General features: G+C 39.4%; 1 protein-coding gene across 1 annotated transcript in view; it reads right to left on the reverse strand.

Moving 5' to 3' along the window:
* LOC132120924 (uncharacterized) overlaps positions 1-8297 on the reverse strand; it is a 47168-nt gene extending 38871 nt beyond the window's left edge. Inside the window, exons 1-2 of the mRNA XM_059530144.1 lie at positions 8232-8297; positions 7974-8091 (exon numbers count right to left, since the gene is read on the reverse strand). Coding sequence (XP_059386127.1) covers positions 7974-8091; positions 8232-8297 — 184 coding nt within the window. The remainder of the gene's footprint in view (positions 1-7973; positions 8092-8231) is intronic.
* Positions 8298-17291: the final 8994 nt, after the last annotated feature.

Raw genomic sequence — 17291 nt, forward strand, 5'->3', positions numbered from 1 at the left:
GCATTAAACTCAGTTCGTGAGGCTTGTTTAAAATATTGCACATATCAGATTACCTGTTAAAGTGCAACGAAATACCTTGTATCTGCAGACGATGTACGTCTGTTTGTGGATTGAGACTTCTTCACCGCCTACAGGCTCAAATCATCCTTGCAAGCAAGGTCAAGCGTGAAATGCAGTGCTGAAATGGAATAGCGGAGCAGTTTGGTAGCTGAATTATAGTAGGCCACCTGATAATTATAGTAAAATACATTAATAGGAGAATGAGCCTAATATCGTCTTGACTATCATCGATACGTAATACTATCACCACCACCTTGGATGAATACGCATAACTATCCAAGTAGCTGCTCCAATGGCTAATGCAACTGAGAATGTGGGGCATCGAAGCTGATCATGAACCCTTGTTCGAATACACGTCGCCTATTGGGGAAAACTGAACCGCTTATTTCAGTGAAATGGCTTAACGTGATGAAAATCAGAAAAATAGCAACCTGTGATGTCCACATTCAAGGATTTTTTATTTTTTTTATATATATATGCTCCTGCGGGAGCAGGTGCTGCTGTGGCAGTGGGGAGATACAGAAAAGGCTCCTGTGGGAGCAGACACTGCTGCAGCACTGGGGAGATACGGAAAAGGCTCCTGCGGGAGCAGACACTGCTGTGGCAGATACAGAAAAGGCTCCTGCGGGAGCAGACACTGCTGCAGCAGTCGGCAGATACAGAAAAGGCTCCTGCGGGAGCAGACACTGCTGCGGCAGTGAGGAGATATGGAATTTTTGATGGGGCAAGCTAAAAATGAATGCGTAGCCTACGGTGTTGCCAGCTCATCAATTGGTTGCCTGTTTTGACAATTCCTTAAGCCTTGTCCCAATTAGTACGTTCCTGTTGGAAAAGCATCTTTCCTCTCGTTTTGGCCTTCCGGCCTTTTTAAACGGCCTCCAGAACGGATAAATTTGGAACACTGGTTTCACGTTGTAGTATAGCCGGTGGAAACAGAGGCTTTTGAAAACTATGAATATTGTTTAGTTTTGTAAAACATACCAATAGACATGATTATAGCAGTAACGTTAATTGCAGTTATGTGCTATTCACTTCAAAGTTTCCAAAGATATTTACTTGCATGCTTTTCGTATTACAGTCCTAGAAAGACAACAGAATTTTACTCACACTTGCTGTCCTGTGGCAAGACGAGGGTAGTGGTGTATTAGATAAAAATAAAGTGATCACGCCAGCAAATGGTGAAATATGGCCCTAAATAAATTGGTCCTGCCAGAATAATTGCATGAAACGTATGTCTGTATAATCTCAGTGAGGTTTAAACATGCACGGTAAGGCAGATGTAATATCTTTGGACATTTCAGTGTGGATGACGACTCTGGAAAAAATGCCTTGGCTTCATGGTAAAAAATGGCATCGTCATCCGACAGAACTACGTCATAACCTCATTTAACAAACTTTAGCCCCCTTTCCACTGCACACGACATTCGGACACGATTGTCGCATTTCTCCCTCTAGAGGCAGTCGCGCTGAACTTTCAAACTGGTCGTGCAGCAACTGTTGCCTTGGCATGTTCACCATGGTAAAATTAATAATTTGAATGAATATAATGTATGAATGCATCGTCACAAACCAGATGAAGAATATTTAACAATATTAAAGAATATTGTTAAAGTTAACAAAATATTGGTAATTTAAATTTTTTAATAGGAGCACTGAGCAGCATAGAGCGCCCTCTGGCGGCTGTAGACGGTAATGTTTTCTCTTGGTTCATGTCAAATTAATTTTGATAAATAAGTCGCACCTGACTATAAGTCGCAGGACCAGCCAAACTATGAAAAAAAGTGCGACTTATAGTCCGGAAAATACGGTAGAATACATCATCCGGTCGGGCCTTCACATACGTTCTAGTCGCATCTGAGGCTCAAATCGGATCTGAAATTTCCGCATACGTATCTGGGGTGCGACCCTGGCTGGTTGAATGCCTGCTGCTGCTGCGATCCAGCGCTCAAGGAGAGCCCGGTCTTGAGCAGATCGATCGTGGTGTCGAGCGAGGCGAGCTCGGGCTTTGCACGGTCTATTGGCCACAACGTGTGGCTTGGCGAGAAGAGCAGCTGTCGCGATGACGTTTGATGGTGCTCAACGGCCGTGTTTAGTGAGGTAGGAATGATCATGGGTATCTGCAAAAGTAGCAGATCTGAAAAATCCCCGTTATGGATCTCCTCGCTGGAAGGAAAATTGGGTCTGTAATAAGATGACAGAGAGAGCGAACCGGGATGCTGATAAACCGTTAATGTAGACAGGTAGGCTAATTCAGCTGTATTTATACCCTAAGGTTGATTATCTTAAGTGGCTCCACCTGTGCTAATTAGGCTAAGTATCTGTCGTGCTCCTCCGAAACCTTGTTATGAAACTACATTTAAAATGCATTTATATATATTTTTTCATACATTCCTACTAAAAAAGCAATATATTTAAAATACATTTATTTCTAAGTATAGTTAAAATCTATTAACTTATCTACTGACATGTCGAGACTTACTGCTTTAAGCAGTCTGATCTGTTCTTCTGTCTGGTTGTCCGTGATCGGATGGATCATAAGACTATTGTAATGGGCTACTCACCGGCCTTCCCAAAAAGACAATTAGACAGCTGCAGAACGCTGCTGCCAGGATTCTGACTAGAAACAGAAAATCTGAGCATATCACACCAGTCCTCAGGTCCTTAAACTGGCTTCCAGTTACATTTAGGATTGATTTTAAAGTACTTTTACTCCTATATAAGTCACTAAATGACCAATGACCGATATATATATAGCAGATATGCTCACTGAATATAAGCCTAACAGACCACTCAGATCACTAGGATAGAGTCAGTTAGAATTACCAAGGGTTCACACAAAACAAGGGGAATCCGCCTTTAAGTACTATGCCGCCTGCAGTTGGAATCAGCTTCCAGAAGAGATAAGATGTGCTAAAACACTAGTCACATTTAAATCTAGATTTCAAACTCATCTGTTTAGCTGTACATTTATTGAATGAGCACTGTGCAATGTCTGAACTGAATATTTTTTAACACTTTTTTTTTTTAATTTAAAATCATTTTCTAACTGTTTTAAATTCATTTTAAATAAGTATTTTTTTTAATAATTTTAAAAGTTTTAAAATTGCTTGTTTTTTTCTTGTTATTATTTTTCTTCATTATTATTTTACTTTCATTTATGTAAAGCACTTTGAATTACCATTGTGTACAAAATGTGCTATATAAATAAACTTGCCTTGCCTTGCCTTGCATGTATTCTGGTTTTAAATGAAGGATAGCTGGTTGTTAAGCAGTCTGATAGAATCTGTTCTTCTGTCTGGTTGTCCGTGATCGGATGGATCGTAAGCGTCTGCCAGATTGCAGTGTGGCAAACAGGTGATGAGCAGGGCCAGTGTGACATGGGACATTTTGTCTCCATTCCCTCCATTAGGAAATGTGGGTTACTTATGTAACCAAGACATTCCCTATCTGCCAGTCACTATGTTGTGATAACATTAGGGGGCCCTATGAAAGCACCAGAACCATCAAACACCGTGACTATTTGTAGCGCTGTAAATGTTGGCAAATCGTGGCATGGCAAGCAAATGCTAACACAGGAGTTCTAACCTTCCGAATACACCATAGCAAATTCACGGACCTTGGTGCCGAAAGGGGCCAAAGGTGAGTACATTGCTGCTGGAGAAGGCCATGTTACTGTTCCATCCACAGAATTTCTTTAACAAAAGGAATTTGCAAATTCTGGAAAAAGACTTGCTTCAGATATTGTTCCTTTTTTTCAGCAAGGCTATATAAACGTTTTTCTGTGTAGCTTATGTCATATAATCTAATAATGATTTTTGTTCGGGAACTTTTATAAAAATATAGAAATGATCATTCTTTATAAATGTGATGTATATAGGCTACTGTGACTTCAAATAAACAGAAACAGACTCGACTGAATAGCAGTATATGTTCATAATGCTTTATTTCTGTGTGACTCATTTTTAAACCTGATAAAATAAAGCATTATGATCAACATATCTATACTTTTGGATATAAACAAAGCATGGAAACAAACGGCCGCTTATATCATTTTAGTTTTGTCATCGCGCTAGTTCCAGTGACTTATTTCTTATTTGTTTTCTGATAACTTCTCTTTGTTGGTGAAATGATGGGGTTGCATGGCGTTGTTTCTGAGAGTCGTGTAAGGGAAGGTTTTAGTGAAGCACAGCAGAGCTTATGGCCCGAAGGTGGAAATGCAGCACTTTTTGGCCTCAGTGCTACTTGTCCGAGGCTATAAGTCCCACCCGGCCTGTTTAAAGTACTGGCTCGCACTGGCCCGACAGTGGAAAAGCGGCTATTGGGGAAGAGTGCCTAGGTCTAAGAGATAAGGCTGCTATGGGGACAACATCCTACCTGTAGGGAGGTGATATGTGGAGATACTAATATGGAATGACCCAAGAGAGGAAATACTATATCTGTAATAGGTCTCTGAGGTAGGTCATACATAGGAGAAGGGATGGAGCTACTACCAAATGAGACAGACAGGGCAGAACTGTCCAGGGGAAGACACAGCTTTACCATATGGGAAGCCTTACCGTGGAAGAAAACACATTTGGAATTACCCGCAGGGAATCACACAGATGGAACAACTAGCCCAGTACAAGGGGTGGCCGGAGCTCTGGGCATGCTGACACAAGTACTGGGCCTGGAGTCAGACTGCTCCATTAAGTTTGACTTCTGGGGTGCTATAGGATGCTTGACCAGGGTTCACCGTCCGGGGAACTCTACTGGGAGAGTAAAAGGCACTCCTATCCCCTTGTGAGGGGGAATGGTGCAGCAAGCGTGATACAGAGCCAGTTTTTCCCGCCACTTACCTATTACCTAACACGAGGGATAGAACCTTGCGTAGGTGTTAGGTTTTGCCCAGCCCACAGCTTTATAGATGTCTTCCAGAGAGGTGCTGTGTGCCAAAGCTGAGGAGGAGGCTACACTCTGGGTGGAGTAAGTCCCTCATCCCCATGGGGCATGGCTTGCCTTAGGATTAATATACCAAAGCAATGACATCCACTATCCAGTGGGCCAACCTCTGCTTGGAGACAGCCTTCCCCTTCTGCTGGTGTCCAAAGCAGACAAAGAGCCCGCTTGGAGCTTCTGAAGTAGGTGTGTTCCACGTCAATGCTAAAGGCGCATACAGGACACACTTGATAATGTAAGGGAGTAGTGGGAACCTTGGGCACGTATCCAGCCCAGGGTCTCCGGACAATGTGAGAGAAGGCCAGCCTGAACACAAGGCACTCTTTGCTCCCCGAAAATGCTTGCGGTCCCCGCCCCTCTTGATGGAGGTGAGAGCAGTCAGGAGTGCTGTCTTGAGAGATTTTTAACCTTCTGGGATCTAAGGGTGTTTTGGGGCACCGGAGAAGTTTTGACATGCCCTGACATTTGTGTTTTTTTCAGTATCTTAAAATCATTCATGTCTAAAGACTGATAGTACTGTAGTCAACACAAACTGGGCTACAATAATATGTGAGCAGCATGAATGTTTTTGAGAAAACTATGTTTATCCATGGTTAGTGAAAAACAAAATTTCAGTCACTGAAATAAGGCTATAAAACACATACAGAATATTTGTTCACAAGACTTTTGAGTACTGGATTTTGTAGACAAGAGTCTTTTCTATAAACTGGTGTGAAAATCACCCTGTTTACTTGCTCACAGAAAAAAAAAATATTGATTTGTAAAACATGTTTTGTGATAGAATGCCCTTATGCGAGCGAGTGACAAAGGCCATGAATTGTTTAGTGATTCATACCTAATAGAGACAAATGGCCTCCCATAATGGGCCAATAATATGAATGTGACTGAGGCAGGTAAGAAAGAGTGTGAGGAGAGTTTTTATTTTTTTCATTATTTTTATTTATTTTATTTACAACACAGCATAATAAAAATACACAGTGAAGGTTAAGGACACATGACTGAACATACTGATCTGAACACTGAGACTTGAACGGTAACACACCTTTATGCCAAACATTAATAGGGCCCTATTTTAACGATATAAATGCAAAGTGTAAAGCTCATGGTGCAGGTGCACTCAGGGCGTGTCCAAATCCACTTTTGCTATTTTAACGACGGGAAAACGGGCCGTGCGCCGGGCGCATTTTTGGAATAGGTTGTCCCTATTCTCTTAATGAGTAATGAGAGTAACGTTCAGTACACCAATCAGAGTGTCATCTCCCATTCCATTTAAGAGCGAGCGCTGGGTGTATGATAGAGCCCATAGGCTCTAATATCATATTGTTAACACTTGTTCTACATTTAAATCTTGTGGTTTTATATGTCACATTGAGACATTGAGAGACATTTAGACAATGAAATTACATATATTTCAAAATGTTTCACTTAAATTCATACATGTAGTCAGGAAATATAGTTTGGGAAAAGTGTAACTAGTAAAACTTATACAAGTTATGTTACAATAACACAATAACAACAGATGCAAGTAATCTTAGACTACTCATCAGAGTGATATTCTCCACTGGATCTAGTTATGTGACACATCGCGTTGTGAGGTAAATTCAGTTTTTTTTCTCGTAATGCATCTTCTACCAGAAACAAAAAGTAGCCAGGATGAACTCTCCATGTTTGTTTGCGGATGATGTTGGCGTTTACATGTGCGTGGGTCTCACATGGATGTTTCGAATCTGAAAAGTGTGACTGGCTTGTGGGCATGGCTGCATTAGAGATAATGAGTTGTGTCGGGAAAACTTCAGCTAGCGTTGGTTTCAAATGGATTACTTTATATAGAATATTTGTTTTGGATTTGACTCACTTTATTAAAAGTAGACATTTTAAGCTTTATATGCATATACCTGTATTTGTCATGTCTTTGAGGCAAGTATTAGCTGAGAATCGTTTTGTTTTATTTATGTGTCTGTAAAGAGAGGTGACAGAGACCAAGACAACACAGAGTGCCCCTGTTTATTTTCTTTATTTTACAAAACCATATTATTTTGTAACTATACATAAAAGTAGACGTTTGCATTTTCAAACAATATATTATTTTTATCTGTACGATAAAAATTTTAGTATTTTTAGTTATTTTCCCAGTCATCAAGAAAATATGAGACAGACCGCACCAGTGTGGGCTTCAGCCACAAGGGGTTAAACTCGACTGACTAGAGGAGGGCTGGGCAATTTCGGTCCTGGAGGGCCATTGTCCTGCAGAGTTTTGCTCCAACCCTAATCAAACACACCTCTCTGTAGCTTCCTAGTGATCTGAAAGTTATTGGTTAGCTTGTTCAGGTGTGTTTGACTAGGGTTGGAGCGAAACTCTGTAGGACAGTGGCCCTCAAGGACCAACGTTGCCCAGCCCTGATTTAGACGTTCAAAGGAATCCCTCTGAAGTCCTGTCAGAACAACAGAGAGATCCCAGGAGGGCATGGCGGGTGGCCTAGCCTAGGATGGTTTAACCACCTAGCACCCCTCAGGGACCTGATGATCAGATTGTGCATACACAGGGATTTGATGTCTACTGCCCTGTGATGCTCTGCAATAGCAGCGACATACACTTTCATGGTGGAGGGTGACAGCCTATGCTCAATCTTTCTTACAGGAAGGAAAGTATGACTCTGATCTTTGGAGGTCTTCTTGACAAAGACTCCACTTAAAGGCATGAGCTTGTCTGTTAGATGGAGCTCCGGCTTAAATGATAGTCTCTACCACCACAGGTGGCAGATCACTTAAGCTTGCTGCATTCTGTTTAGGAGCCACACATGGAGTCTCCAGAGGTCTGGACTCAGGTGCCACATGGTGCCCTGCCCTTGAGAAAGAAGGTCCTTCCTCAGGGAGCCCTGCCATAGAGGGGCTGTCGTGTGGACCTTGAGTTCCAAAAACCAGTTCCGGGTGGGCCAGTAAGGTGCAACCATCAAGACCTTTTCCTTGTCCTCACTTACCTTGCACAATGTCTGTGCGAAAAGGTTCACTGGGGAATGCATACTTGCCTAGACCCTGGAGCCAGCTGTGTGCCAGTGCATCCATGCTGAGACGAACCTCAGTCACGGAATAATACAACTGTTAGTGGGAGGACTCATGGGAAGCAAACAGATCTACCTGAGTTTCCTCGAATTGTCTCCAGACCAACTGGACAACCTGGGGATGGATTCGCCATTCTCCGGGGAAGGACAGCTGTCGTGAGATTGCTTCAGTGGTACCACCATTCTGACTGAACTCTGGCTGTTCTGCACTGATTGGATGTGTTCGTTGAGATGCGCCGCCATGTCGACTGAGTCCAACTCCTTACAGAGTAAAGAGACCATCCACAAATGCATCTTCAGCATGCTTAATGCCCAATGCACAGAATATTTGTCATCATAGGACAGAAAATGGCCGCAACCAAGAGGACATGGACAGAATGGTATGTTTAAAAAGTCACAGACCATCTGCAATTTGCTGTTTTAGAGCAAACTGCTCTTTTTGGTTGATGTGCCCAGGGAAAAATCTGAATGAGTGTATACACACCGCGTCTTATATACCAGTATCTCATTCTCATTGGCATTTTCTCTTAAACTCAGAAGTGATTGTGGTTCCCAAGTAAGACCACTAGTGTTGTCACAACATAACTCATAGTGACCAACAGATAGGGAACTGTAATTTTTCTATTTTGCAGTAAAAACATACAATTAGACCCTCCCATGAATTAGATGTACATTTCAGACATCTTCACTTTCCTTAATACCTATAGGTTCATTGAGTGAGATCATTAAATTTGCATTCATAAGGTTGCTATTATGAAATCTTCAATTAAAATATGGACAATTAAAAATATAAATATCCATATGCCTGTATATAAATCATAGAATAATTTTACCTTTTATCTTTTTGTTTTATTCAGTTTTGTCTCTCACTGGTCATTTAGTTATTCCACAAAATTTTCAAAATAAAATTTAAAATAGAATAGTTGATTTAGTATTTAGAGGCATTCTGTCTAGACTGAAGTCAATGATAATGTTCTTTGATAATGTCATACCTGTCAACCTCATTATATAAATAATCAATAATTTGTCCAGTTGCCAGACCTTGTATGAAGCACATCCTTCTCACACAGTCAACACACCATAAAGATTTTAACCAATTTGTAACGTCAAGTGGTGCGAGTGATATCTGCACAGGCAGTAGTTTTGGAAAGAGACAAGCATCACTGGTAGAAATGGGAGGGGAAGACTATATAATTATTTAATGTATAGTACATTAAATCAAAGTCTGCTGTCCATTTGAGTAAGTGGCAAAAAGGCAAAAATTTCAATAACATTACCATAGAAAAAAGTAATCCAATATCATTTTAAATAATCTCAAAAACTGAGATGCAAAAAATATTAAATGAAACAAGAAAGAACACGTCCATGCCAGGGTCTGAAGAAGAACTCTTCTTAGAATATTGTGACCTGACCAAACTGTATCAAGAAAGCCATGTAAGAATAAAATTAAACTTAGGCAGATAGGTAGGCTATGCAGTACTGCCAGATATTACTACAAACAACACACCTGCTCTGATCAGAAAAGTGGCCCCAGTTTTTATGCAACTTGTGAAAAGTATAGATGAACAAATACAGATAAACTAGTAGCATGTAACTAAATGAAAAGACAGGGAATGTATTTACTTAAATATATTTATATTTTTATACATGTATTGTATTTTATACTTGTAATTATTATTATTATTATTATTTACATATTATAATAAAATACATTTGTATGAACAAAATGTAATATTACTAAGGACTCAGCTGCTAGGATTGAGTTGGGCAGGTCATTCCACCAGGAGGGAACATTTAATTTAAAAGTCTGTGAAAGTGAAAAAAGGTATTAAACTGAGAAACTCACTGATGATGAAAATCAGCATCAGACACTTCAGAAATTCCATCGTAAAAGCAGTTTCAGTAGGCTCTCTTAAAATGTAGACTTTGCATCTGGAGAAAATAAATCTAGAAACATACAGCAATGTATTAATATATAGAATAGCAAGACATATATACAACTCCTATACAATTAATATGTACCAAAAGTAGTCAAAATATATTTGAAAATTCTTAAAATACCTGCAGTATCTTCACAGCTGTTTTTACAAACACCACTGTCTTCTGTCCACTAATGTCATCTATCTTTTATGTAGAATGACATCACATATATGACGTTCAATAACTTTAATATGCACTCCAAATGTTGCCATAGTACTGAATAAATATGCATAATAGCATGCAAATATTTGCTCTTAAAAAGTCCCTTTGTACCTCTCGTCTGAATACTAAGAAAATATTACAGCACGTATAAGCAAATTAGCTTTTTTTTTAGAGTTTCTGCTGGGAAATTATTCGGAATGAATGTATGAGTTTATGCAGAACAATAGTCCTAGTGCTATGACTGATATACAAGACAGGCTAAAGATGAAAAAAATATATAATAATAATAAAACTTAAAACTTTACCCTGAAAAAATTCCTTTAAAACATATTTCACTCAGAATTTGCTAGAATACATTTCACAAATAATTACAAGTGAAACACTGAATTAGTTTTTTTTATAGTAATTTTTGCACTAATATCAGAAACTTCGTCATTTTTCAAAACTTTTTTTTTTCACATCAACCTAATATCATTTGTTAATTTAACTAAAATCAAAAATATAAAAAACAAATATTCATATGACTGTATATAAATCATAAAATAATTTAACCTTTATTTTATTTTTTTATTTTTTTAACTGAGATTCTTATTTGTCTCTAACTGGTTATTCAGTTATTCCCTTATTTTATAGAATATATAATCTTTCTATTAAAAAAAAAAATCCCACTGCACGTTTTTGATATGTTTGATACATTCACCTACAGTAAAATTCCCATAATTTGAATGGCCCAAACCTCATTATATAAATAAAGTCAGTCTGTCTTGTACATCAGACATAGCACTAGGACTACTATTGTTCTCCATAAACTCATACATTCATTCCAAATCATTTCCCAACAAAAACTCTAAAAACAGCTAATTTGTTTATTTGTGCTGTAATATTTTCTTATTATTATGACAGATTCATACTGACACAACTTAACATCAATGTATTACAATTTTAAAATGCATCTCATACATTACATCTGAGATGTAATGTATGTTCATTAAAATTAAATAAAAACTTTGATGATGTTTTTCTTACCTTTCTGGACATGGACAGTATACCATTGACATAGTTTCAATGGAGGGACTGAGAGCTCTCGGACTAAATCTAAAATATCTTAAACTATGTTCCGAAGATAAACGGAGGCCTCACGGGTTTGGAACGACATGAGGCTGAGTTATTAATGACATAATTTTAATTTTTGGGTGAACTATCCCTTTAACAGTAGAGACTAAAAATCTAAATTAATAAAAAAAAAACTATACAATAAGGGCATGCAAAAAAAAAAAAAGATAAAAAATCAAGTTAAATAAAGCAGCGCAAGGCACATGGCATATAGAGTGCAAACCAGTGAAGTGAACAAACAGTGCAGATTAAAAGATTGTAGTGCAACAAAAAGCTTATTCAGTCTGATTAAAGTGACAAAGGGTTCAGAGAACAGTTATTTTATTTAAACAGATTTAAGAGGTAGTTGTGTGTCTGTGTGCGGTCGTGGGTCAGCGGAGTTAAGAGGAGGGTGTTCCTCATACATCCTTGGGGGCCCCAGTGTTCAGTGTGATGGTGCTGGATGTGTTCCTGCCAACCTGTACTGCCTGAGGTCTTCCAGTCAGAAAGACTAACAGCCAGTCGCACAGCAAAGTTTTGAGCCCCAGCTGGAACAGTTTGTAAATGAGCTGTTGAGGGATGATAGTGTTGAATGCTGAACTGAAGTCTATGAACAGCATTCTGATGTACGAGTACTTTTTGTCTATATGTGTGAGTGCTGAGTGGAGGGAAGCTGTGATGGCATCATCAGTTGAGCAGTTGGACCGATATGCAAACTGGAATGGGTCTGGGGAGGGGGGGCAGACTTGATAAGGTGCATGACTAGCCATTCAAAGCACTTCATGATAATAGGAATAAGTGCAACTGGACAGTAGTCATTGAAGCAGGATGGAGATGGCTTCTTCGGTACTGGAATGATGGTGGTAGCTTTGAAGCATGTGGGGACAACAGCCTGACTAAGTGAGATGTTGAAAATATCTGTGAAGACATTAGTGAGTTCCACTGCACAGTCTCTCAGTACATGCCCAGGGACGTTGTCAGGACGTGGAACTTTGCTTGCATTGATCCTGCTGAAGGATCTCCTTACGCTGTCTGGTGTCAGCATCATCAACTGGTCACCAGGAGGAGGTGGAGTCTTCTGTGTAGTGGAGCTGTTTTGTTTCTCAAAGCAAGCAAAGAAGTCATTCACCTCGTTCAGCAGAGAGATGTTGCTTTCACAGGTCCGCTTTTGGGTCTTGTAGTCTGTAATGGTCTGTATCCCCTGCCACAGGCTCCGACTGTCTCTGCTGTTGCTGAATTGATGGGTCACTTAGCCTCTCTGATGACGCGGGATAGGTTGGCATGGCTGTCCTCAAGCCCACCTCATCTACAGCTCTGAAAGCAGCATTCCGCGTCTTCAGAAGTCTGTAGACTTATCCTGTCATCCATGGCTTCTGGTTGGCCTGGAGATTGATGGTTTTTGTGACAATACACTTGTTGATGTAGGCAGTGACAGTCTCTGAGTACTCTTGGAGGTCTGTGGTGGTTTTGTATGTTGCAGCCTGCTTAATCATATTCCAGTCTGTTGTGACAAAGCAGTCTTGAAGAGCCTCTGACGACCCTTCCAGCCACACCTTGTTTGTGAACTGGTTAGGCGACTTTAATGAGCGGTCTGTATGCAGGCATTAGCATGACAGTGATGTGGTCTGAGGCTCTGAGTTGGGGGAGGGGGAGGGCTTTGTAGGCTCCTCTCTGGTGTACTTTCAGCTGTGAGTCCCATAATGAGGGGTCTTGGCTAACAGGTTTCCAAAAATACACCAAAACATTTACTTTCCAACATGAGATAATAACATTTTAGACTTTGTTGGAAAGTAAATGTTTTGGTGTATTTTTGGAAACCTGTTAGCCAAGACCCCTCATTATGGGACTCACAGCTGAAAGTGCCTTACCTAACTTAAAATTGTAACAGTTTCTTACTTCAGTGAGTTACACACATCATTTTGGTGTCTTTACTTTTTATCGACCAGATTTGATAAAGCTCAAAATGTTAAAAGTTATAGACACTGGAGTGCCTTAAATTTTTTTTTTACCACACTGATTTTTTTTTTACATTTTATATAAAAATACATAAAATCAGTCCTGGGGCAATCTAGAAAAGTAATGGATTTTAAGTCACATGTCTCATGAGTTTCTATTTCAAATCTGAAGAGGATATCATGAAAAATGAGATTACTGCAAATATTATAATATAATAATATGTTCTGAGAATATGTCTAGTCCCCCCACCCTCCCAAATATAAAAAATATTTACCAACTGTATTGAAGGCTTCTACAAACTATTTCAGTCATTAAACATACCTCTGCATGTTTTCTTCAATTATAAAACACTAGACAGAAACTTAGACATCATATAAGTGATTTATTTGAGCACTAGAAAAATACAATAAAAATAATTTGAGTAAGCAAAATAAATAAATAAAATATATAACTTTGTATGCCTATTACAGAACATCCTGAGATTGCTAGAAATTAAGCATTTACAATGAAATACGTGTTGATGTGCTGATGGCCAGTTATAGAGATGGTAATCATAGAGATGCTCCTTAAAGTCAATAAACCACTCTCTCTATTCATATAGAGGAGGTTCATCTATAGCCGTAATTAAACAGCAATAGCAAGCTGATTTGCACTTAAACAGATGGTAATCATGCAGATACATTTACATTCAACATAAAACACACTCACACATATATAAAAACTGTTGAAAAATAAAACAAATCAAGAAAAAGGCGACCTCTAAATTCCGCCTCCATCAGCTGACAGGTGCGTCAGAGTGCGTTACCCGAGCCGTCACAAGAGAGCGCCAGAATTAAAATATACTATCTTTCGCTTTTCTTTCACTTTTTTTCTTTGTGGATCATCTCATTCCGTTTGTGACCATGCCGTTTTTTTCCTACCAAGACGCAGTTTCTTAGCGTGAGTCATTCCATAATGGACACAAACAGTTCTGTCTGTGATGAACTGAAACGTAAACAAAACAATTATCATCCATATTAAAACGTTATTGCTTCATTGTACTAAATCCGATCTGATCATCTTTATAATGATATATAGTTTGTCAAGATTAAATTTGTCCCGTTTCATTTAATCTATTAATAACATTGACACATGCGAGTTGAGGGTTGTTGAGGATGCGGGCGTCGGGGTGCAGGTTAAGAGGTTAAATCTGCATGGTTGAAATCCCCAGCTATGATGAGAAAAGCATCAGGGTGGGCTGTCTGCTGCTCACTGATATGCTGGTACAGTTAATTTAGTGCATCGTTCCTGTTGCTGTTGTTGGAGTTCGGAGGAATGTATACAGCAACGAGCATTATGGCTGAATATTCCCTCGGTAGATAGAACGGCCGGCACTTAATAATCATAAACTCTACCAGGGGTGAGCAGTGTTCACAGACCCCAACAGCATCACAGCACCACGCATCATTGATGTAAACACAAAGCCCACCACCGTGGGTTTTTCCTCCTGCGACGAGAGCTCTGTCCGCTCGATAGCATGTGAGCTGATCTTGCTGAATAGAGCTGTCTGGGATGCTGTTGCTAAGCCATGTTTCCGTGAACAAAAAAAACACAACAGTCTCTTACAGTCCTCTGAGTTGAGCATAGTAATCGGATGTAGTCCAGTTTGTTGTCCAAAGAGCGTATGTTAGCCAGTATGGTGGGGATAGCTGGCTTGTGTGGGTTAGCCAGTAGCCTAGCCTGGATACCTCTGCACTTACCCCTCTTCTGCTTCCTCTCATGCCGCTTGTGGTGCCTCTGCTGTGGGCAAGATGCAGTAGTGGGGGTCGGTGATGGTGTAGGCCTCCGGAGCAGACAGAGGTCTGTTAGAGTTAGAGTTATCTCTAAAAATATGGTTTTGCCAACATCCAGCAGAACCTAACAGCTCTATGTGTGCTTAAAGACAAGTAGACGGGATGAAGATGTACAAAAACACAGCGACTCACAAGACAAAAAACAAGAAAACACCATTCTGTCAGGAGCGAGAGAAGCCGCCATCTTGAAAAGTTGGAAACTGTTAATCTGTTTCCTGATGCATCTGTCTCTCTTCGTGAGGACTTTGCAAGGCATTTTAATAATAAGATTTCCCAAATTACATCTTTGATGCCTCTGTCGGCATACAAATTCCTAGATATTCCAATAAACCCTTCCATCTTGTCTTTAAGTCTGTAAACTTGAATACTCTGATTGAGATTATGTCTACTCTGAAACCTACTATGTGTCCCCAGGATGTAATTCCTTCATGTTTCCTTGGACAGATTATTGAGACTGTCGACCCTGACCTGTTGTCTGTTATTAACAAATGCCTCTATACTGGCAATGTACCTGGCGACTTTAAACTTGCCACTGTGCGGCCTCATCTTAAAAAAATAAACAAGTGTGGATCCTACATTACTGGTTAACTTTTTACCTTTTTCAAACTTGACTTTTCTTTCCAAAATTTTTGGGAAAGTGGTTCTAAATAAACTACAGTCTTATTCGACTATCAATTAAATCTCTGAAAAATATAAATCTGGTTTTAAATCCTGTCACAGTACTGAGTCAGCTCTCTTAAGAGTTTTGAATGATACTGTGCTAATTACTGACTCTGGGCAGTCTATGGCTTTGGTTCTGTTAGACCTCAGATCTGCCTTTGATCTAGTTGATCATAATACACTTATATCACGTCATGAAACTTGTGTTGGCCTTCGGGGCACAGTGTTGCAGTGGTTTCGTTCTTATTTCACCAATAGGAGGTATGTTGTTAGAATTGGAAACCAGTCCTCATCTGAGATATATTTAATGTCTGAGGCCTGTACCATGAAGCTGGATTAGCTGGCTAGCCAGGTAAGTTTCAGGTTAGTTTGCACCAATCCTGAGTTTTAGATACCACGTAAGTGGCTTGGCTTTCAGTGGCATTCATTGCCATAGTAACTTACACTCCACGGCTAACCTGCTCCGGGGCAGGTTATGTTCTGGGTTAGAGATCTCAAACTAAAGTTGGACCAATCAGATGTGAGAGAAGTCACACATTTCTGACACAAAGTCACTGCAGTTTATCTTGCTCCAAATTAAAAGGTCGCTAATGCTAAAAAAATAAATAGAAGTCTGGCTTTAACGATAATTACCGAGTCACTTTATGATTCATATAATTGTTGTGATTATCTTTTACACACAAGCAATTTTAGTTTAACAGTTATTATGAATTATTTTAAATAAATATTCATGTATACAGATCGTGTAATATAAATAAGCTGTAGTATCAAAAGATTGCACTATTAAAAAAAAAAAAAAAAATCTGACCTTACATGTTCGAGTCTCTATCACTATACATTTTCAAATGTACAGTATAAACTAGGTTAACAAGTTTCACTTGTCACTGCACTGATAGAGCAAGATTATTTATTTTTAGTCATATTCTTCAATTTCTTAACCTTTAGAAAAACCTTTAACCATTAGTTGTGAATCTCGCTGGGTCTTTCGTGAGAAGTAAATCAAGCTTGCTTGTTGTTGCAAGGCTCGTGATTGGCTGTTCGCCAGAAATATCACACATTCATGTGCACGCACTCCAAAAACTCAGGATCAATGCCTGAATTGACAAAGAAAGTTGATCAACAGCATCATGGTACCAACAAAGCCGGATTGGAGAGGTTTGGTTTTGTCAACTCAAAACTAATCCTGTAACTCTGAATTTGTTCAGGTAGCCTATTTTAGATGGTCTCGACCAACTAAAATTTTGGCTTACAACTAATTTCTTCAGCCTCAATGAAAGTAAAACTGAATTTATTTTCTTTGGCTCAAATGACCACTGTGTACATGTTTGGTTCGATAATACTCTTAAATTTGATAAGCAGATAAGTGCGGTGGTCAAGTCCTGTGTTTATCATCTTCATCTTCTGATGTTTGGTAAATTGGTCAATGTACAGTGGGTTCACAGGGATGTCAACTAGTACCCCCAAACAGAAGTTAATGTATGTGTGCAAGACCAAACTTATCTGTTGAATGTGGCTATTGTAGATGACTTACCTGCTGTCATGATTTCGGGATTAG

This window comes from Carassius carassius, chromosome 39 (genome assembly GCF_963082965.1).
Source record: "Carassius carassius chromosome 39, fCarCar2.1, whole genome shotgun sequence".
Lineage (NCBI taxonomy): Eukaryota > Metazoa > Chordata > Actinopteri > Cypriniformes > Cyprinidae > Carassius > Carassius carassius.